At 40.4% G+C, this 7,332-nt stretch overlaps 1 protein-coding gene across 1 annotated transcript in view; it reads left to right on the top strand.

The window, feature by feature from the left end:
- The first annotated feature begins 937 nt into the window (after positions 1 to 937).
- The window catches only part of LOC105558498 (poly(ADP-ribose) glycohydrolase ARH3-like), a 17,144-nt gene continuing 10,749 nt past the window's right edge, over positions 938 to 7,332 (top strand). Inside the window, 1 exon segment of the mRNA XM_012006199.1 lies at positions 938 to 994. Within this exon segment, the coding sequence (XP_011861589.1) occupies positions 938 to 994 (57 nt within the window).

The following is a 7,332-nucleotide window of genomic DNA, read 5'->3' as shown; positions in this document are numbered from 1 at the left end:
AATGTTCCCTCCGATCGGGTAATTAGTTCCGCCTTTACAACCCATTCAGTTGAATGGGTATTACGGCGTGCGTGCGTTTCCAAATGCAACGGTGAACCAAGTTGTTTCGCATTTATGAAATCTTGAGGATTCCGCGACCGAGCGAACTTGTTGTAATTAATTGCCTCGCCCTGGCAATGTCAATTGTATTTATATCGGTGCGGCGTTACAGATTTTTCAGGGTTTGGCATAGGTCCCACGTGAAAGAAAGCGCAAACAAGCAAGAACGAGCGAGGGTGGGACGGGCGAGTCTGATATATGCGGCCCCCAGTGCTTAAAGCTCGCGATCCTAGGATAAAGCCGTTTGATAGTTGCGTGCATATACGCTATTAATCACTATTAAGTAAGACACGGACGTAAGCTGAAGCTGCGTCTTAGATCTAGATTTTGAGGTCACTTCGCGAGGATCGTAAAAATAGCCCGATAAGACGAGTGAATATTGCTCGCATAAAAATCAATGGCTTGGAATTCGCGAAAGGTTACCGTGCCAAAACTTGGAGATCGATTCTAGGCGCGGTCGCTCGAAATTTATTGATAAAAGCCAACGTAAGGAATCATCGTTTGGGATGCAAAAGTACAGAGGCCTAATGCACGGAGCCTATCGTACTTCTCTACTTTTTCTAGGCACGAAAGGAGGCCAAGTGGACACGGCGGAAAAGGAAACTGTCGCGTCGGAATAATAATCAATATTTGATTATATTAATATATTTAACACTTAATTACTAAATTAGATTGGAGCTTAGTAAATTCTTACTTTGATGCGACACGTTTTTAGTTGTACAAATTAAATCGTTATATAAATTGCACATCCTTTCCATCTACTTTTATTCAATATTACACCCTGCCTAGTCGCATTATCTAAAATATATAGCGCGCAGGACAACGCGTCTTGCGAATAATGAGGTTGCGATGCGGTCAGTACTTGATATTAATGAGAGTAAAAGGGGGTCCAACGGTAAGGGGGTCTTCGCGTAAAGGACAATAATAATACCGCTAACAAAACCGCCTCGAGGTTTGCGGTGCAACAACTTTCCTTGCAAAGTAACGCGGCTGCCTTTATCAACGCTAACAGAGCTGGATTCACGGAAAATGTTAAAGATGAATGTCAAAATATTTATATCGCGATTATCGCGTATATATAACAGTGCGATACGGGGTCAACAGGCATGTCGTAAGGTGTAAAATAAATAAGCTTCACCGTCGGGCCTATGCTCGATGATGCAGCAAGTGTTACAATGGACAATTATTTAAATTAGCATTTCAGAAAAATATGAAAAAATGTCAAAGCACGGCGTGTTGCATCTAACATAATATCCCTCAGTGCTTAGGAGTGTTTTAACAATTTTGTTATTGTTCCTTGTGACGCGATGTTATCTCAACTATTATCCACATGACTTTGTTCCACCTTTCTAAGTAATTAGACAATTCTCGCAAATTTGTATCGTTAATAATTAAACAAATAATTTTATATCAATACACATTCGTTCCTTATATTTCCATTTTTAAATAACAATTGCTTAGTTAAAATGGAATTATGCAAATTGATGTTTCGATCAAAAATGGTGAAATACTCCTTATTAAGAGACTGAAATGCGTACGAGAGAAGTGCAAATAATTGGCGCTGCCAATTTTCCAGCCAATCACGAGTCTGTGATTTGATTATAGAGCTTTATATGTGAAATTTCAATATCATGAGGTTTCAGAGCAATCTCTCTTATTTATTACTTTTTATCATGCCTCGAGCTTGCAATTTTTAATTTTTGATTTTCTATTATTGACAAATTGCGAGTTTTTTCGTCAAAAGAATTTTTTTCAAAAGACGCTCTCTTACAATTAGATTTCCAAGATTCTTTCAGATCTGCATTTTGATGTCAAGCGCACCAATTATATTATCGTAATGCAACAGCGAGCTGTGAGGCAGACAAAGGATATTCGCCATAGAAGATCTGTCGATCCGACACACAGTATTCTCTGCCACGCTCCAAGAACCAAATATAACAATTTATGTAGATATCGTGCTAACGAACCTGGAGCTGCTTTAAGTATTCGCTATGAAACATAATGGGAGGCGTAGAAAGACATATTATTCAAGAAATTTCTCATTAAACGTTGATTGCGGCACTTGAGGCGCACGGCTTAAAATTTATCACTAAACTTTTTTTCTCGCGTACTACCATTATCTTCTCGCGGTTGATATCCGAATTTAATTATTTTTGCAAGTGTCACACACTCGACTCATAATGAATCGAAGTTAGTAGACGTCAAATGTACAAAAACAAAATTTTCAAAATTTTCCTACCCTCTAAATCTAAACTATCGGGGATCCTTCAGCCATCTTTTTTACCGACACAGTTAAATAGTTTTTGCGCTTGTCTTTTTATTAGCTTTTATGCACAAAATAACGCCAAGATAAGTTCCGGACCGCATAACAGAACATTTTCATACTTAAAACATTCAATTCAGAAGTCTAATAAAAAAGATATTGGTATTTGAAATTTTCAATTCGTAGTTCTAACTAAATTTGAAATTGGCTTTATAAAATTGCAAAATTCTTCCACATGATTAAAGTACGCATAAAGACAAAACCAGGAACAGTCATCTTTATATATAAAAAAACGAAGAAAAATTAAATCACTATATAAACGATTGAGGTTAGCCGCTAATTTCGGGTCTCATGTCAAAATTAATCGAAATTTTATTCAAAATCTACATTGGCAGACTCAAAATAATGAATTGTAAGTGAAAATAAAATGTTCTTTAACTCTTTCAGTCACGCAATTCAGGGCGCAAAGTAATTATCACGCGCACAGTGATTTTCTGTTTTTCAAGTCGCTGAATTCAAATCTGAAATCAGATTTTTTAAATTCCCAAATCCAAAATGGCGGGTGCAATATGGTGGACCGAAACAGACAAAAATTGACCAATTTTCCTGGGAATCGATACACGGGTTTTTTTAGTCGCTAAATTCAAATCTCAAATGAGATTTGAAGATTTCAAAATAGCGGATTAAAAATTAAAGAGTACAACTTTAACATTTTTCTGTCGCCTCAGTTGTCGAGCTGGCTAAGACGCTCGTCACGGATTGAGGGAGGTCCCAGGTTCGAATCCTGGCTGAGGTGATATTTTTCGCAATAAGAATTTTAATTGCAAGATACGGTCAATAAAAATCACGGATGTTATTTTTCTTTTATTTCATTTCTATTTTTGGTCGGTTTACGCAAGAGCCACCGTAAGTCCTTACATTGAAGAAAACACCCCCATAGTTGCGAAACATTACAAGTAAAAAATCTGATATGGTCATTAATTTTCGATTTCAACCCCTAAGTATGATTTTTGGAAAGAGTTTAATTGTAATTTAACACTTTTTTCGCATAGATCAACTATTATTCTGCAAAAAAATATGCTGACATGCAGGTCTAAATTTGTGCTTTCCTCTTTTCATTTTAAGGCGCTCTTTTGCGTATATTACCACTGTTAGAGGTGGATTTTCTTACAACCCGCCTTTGTATATAATTTTGACTTTACTTTAAAACGTATACGTGGGCGAAAACATTCTGCCCAAAATTTGTGCTCTAACACTTTTTGACAGGGTCGCGATTCTCAGACTTGACAATTTTTGCGTATTCAGAGCCCCCCTTTCTCTTTAATATGAAGTCGATGTGTTGACTTTTATGGAAGACATGATTTTTAAAGGTAGGTGGAACGTACGTGTCCCACTGGTCGTTCAAGTGCCAAACTGACAGCTCTTAAACTCCGCTATCGAAACGTACGAAGCATCCCCCGTGTCGCCAATAAACCACGCTGATAAATAAAAAAAAAATAGAGGTCGCATATTCGCCAATTGTCACCTGTTAACGAGCGAAGGCGGCGATACGGAACTGCGATCGGCGATAACGGACTGTCGCGAGAGCCGCAGGCGTCGACTTGTCGTCGCACGGTGATTTACGGAGCGCAGGTAGGGAAAAGGGGTGGAAGTACACGCGCGCCTATCCTATCGCGGATGATCTTCCGCTCGGTCCGCGGGCGAGGATCGCGTCGTCGACGACGACGACGACGACGGCGGCAGCGAGGGCGGAGGTGGGGAGAGGGGCGGCGGCGGCGACGGCGGCGGTAGCGGCGGCGATCCCGGGAGCGAGAGGTAGCGGCTCGCACGCGGCTGCATCAGCGGCGGCGGCGGCGACGGTGGCGGCGGCGGTCGACTCGAGCAGGTGGATCACTCGGCGACGCGGTTGACGACCCTCCGACCGTCGTGCGGGGAGACAGCGCGGCGACGAGACACGAGGACGTCAACTCGCCGATCTCCATAACATGATCTCGTCGCGCTTCGTATCGTCGCGCCGGTCCTCAATATCGGCGCGGGCCAATCATTATCCGACACGAAAAAAAAAGAGAGATAGAAAGGTAGAGAAGGATACAAAACAATTGAACAAACGAATATCTCGAGGATCTCGAGATCCCGCGAGGCACTGCCGGCCCACCCGCGGAGGGTCGAGGGGGCTTCCCCACGAGCGTAAACCGCGACCGAAACAGAAACGACCCGAACAGGTACGCGACCGGCGGTACACTGGCTGCCCGGGTAGAGCGCGCCTGGTGGACGGCGCCGCCGCCGATTGGCCGGTCGGCCCGGCCAATCGCGAGGCGGCGGCGCGCCAAATCACCGCGGCCGAGTGCCGCCGATCCCTTCGACGCGTCGGCGAAACCACCCTTAAGCCACCTGAAGGTTGCGGTGCGTGCGAGGGTGGGATCCCCCGCGCGCGCGCCGCTATGCTGGAATGCACTGGGCATTCAGTGCGGATGTTAAACGCGATGGAAATGTGGAAAATAAATGCGACGGATAACGCGAGAGCTACTTACGTGGTGTGTCGAGCCCTCCCTCCGTCCTTCTCGCGGATGATTAGCAGACTTAATTCCGTCACGCAAGTATGACGCAATCGCGTACGAGCGTGGCGTGACGGGGAGCATTAATTCCGTTAAATAGTACCTGCTGCAAGCGCGAAAAGATTCTTTAATCGAGATTTGAGAAATTCGTACGCGTATAAGTGTATGGCACGTCGATAAGATAAACGGTAACAGGAATACTCTACGCTATTAATGCCAATAGCCGACGTGTATTGTCCTTGAATTATTGGACTTGTAAAAGTGAACTTTACGAGTGCGATAATAATCCAACGTGGACATTTTGTTGTAATCGCACACAAATCGCGCGCCATTTTTATTAATATCCAAATAAATTCTACATGTTATTTTATAAAGCTTATATCGTGACGCATAGGGGAAATCGGTAGAAATGTATGAGCCTCGCATGAACGTGTATACATATGTATATGAATATAGTTTCTAATTCTGCACGGCAATTTACAGCGTTCTTGAGCGCACGAAATATATTAGGGCTACATTTTTCCAACGTAAATATATATCGTAACTTAAAAGAAGCCCCACGCAACAGATGACCTTTAAGTATTTCATAAATCACGAAAGAACAAATTAGTGTACCACCTGCCTTATCTCCACTGCAGTAGATCTTAGGAATTAGTTCACTGTAATTAATTAACAGGAGATTACATCGGTGGCTCGACCGACCGCCGTTTCTCCTTTAAGCTCGAGCGTGGCTTTAACGTTGGATCGATTAATAGCCTGTTTCCGGCCGAGTGAACGTGCACAACATCTTATTAGCAAAAAATCGTGATTATACGAATGTTCCACGCGGTAATTCTATACCGAGTACCGGTTAAAAGGGACGCCGATTAAAAGGACTTTTCGGATCCGAAGGAAAAATCATGTTCATTTAATCGAATTTCGTATTGACATGTATATGTAGATACACGCAATGGCATTAATGTCTTCCCTTGGGATAATATACCTTAGAAAATCTTAAAATTTTACTTTAGAAAAACAAGAAATATGAAAAGTACTCGTACATTGGACACTTTTATTTCGTATTGACATGTATAGATACAATGTATAGACGCAATGGCATTAATGTCTTCCCTTGGGAAAATATACCTTAGAAAATCTTCAAATTTTACTTTAGAAAAACAAGAAATATGAAAAGTACATTTGGACACTTTTATTTAAGGTAAACTTAAAACTTACTTTAAGAATTTAAAAGAGAACTTTACGAATTGTAAAAGGTGTGTGATATAATTTATAATACCGCATGCGGTTTTCTTCTTACGAGAGAAAGTACTATGCCGCGCGGCCCTCTAGCGGGAACTTGGACAGGCTTGGCTATTTACTCTAAAATTTCTGAAGTAAACTTTTAACTTCTTTAAGTAAACTCTTAGATATGACAGATTACTTTTAAAAACTTTGATTTCATTTAAAGTAATTTTTTTAATTTCTGCGAACTTGTTTCCCTTTGTACACTATATCTTATGTTTGCAATAAATTAAATTAAATTTAAATTAATGTAATTGCGTGTGTAATTTTCCAAACATGCGCTTCAGAGGCAATGTCAGTAAACATGTGCGCGTACGTGTGAAATTATAGATTGCGTACAAATGTGTACAATTCTACATTTGGCTGTTTCTTAAAAGAATTTGAAAACAATAAATTATTGGAACGTTCGATTACGTAAATTGTATGTAACTACGTATTTTTTTTAGATGAAAAGTGTGCAATTTATTGAGAACATGTATTGAGAACAAAAATTCTTGCTCGCTATTTTGATCTCTCTATCTGCTATCCTGAGACACAAAAGTATATATCAAATTATTATTATTATGTAATGAATTATAGGTTTCTATTTTTTATTTTTTTCCTAATAAATAAATAAGTCTAATCCCCCTAAAATACTCAATTGTTGTCAAAAGTATCAATGAAAGTTAAAGGCAAAATCACAAGACACTTCCAGGAAGCTTTTTAGAAATTGAATGATTTTAAATCCGTATTTTCCGAATATATTTACTAATATTGATTATACTTTTGTAGCCATGTTATTTTTTTTTCTCATTGCACGTCGTTCAACGGTGGCAAGAATTTCCCCGCGCGTTCCAAAACTCATCGAAAGAAGTAACGTTCCAACAGCTGTTGACTGCTGTGCTGTCGTCGCGTTTTGCGATGCGTTGCGTGCTCGAGCACGAGAGAGACAGGAGAGTCATAAGCACTGATCTCTATACATAACTGGATATGGCATAGGACGATAAATGTGTGACCATTTGAAGCGTGTCCCTTATGAAAAAATACACTCAATCATACGTTGACGGTCCGAAATAACCATCAAATTGAGTGTAAACCTTCATAATTGAGTGTTTCATGAAGGTTTACACTCAATTTGATGGTTATTTCGGACCG

The sequence above is a fragment of the Vollenhovia emeryi genome, unplaced genomic scaffold (genome assembly GCF_000949405.1).
Source record: "Vollenhovia emeryi isolate VEMERY1.0 unplaced genomic scaffold, V.emery_V1.0 DF939339.1, whole genome shotgun sequence".
NCBI classification, from domain to species: domain Eukaryota; kingdom Metazoa; phylum Arthropoda; class Insecta; order Hymenoptera; family Formicidae; genus Vollenhovia; species Vollenhovia emeryi.
This window is presented reverse-complemented; position numbering and strand designations above follow the sequence as displayed.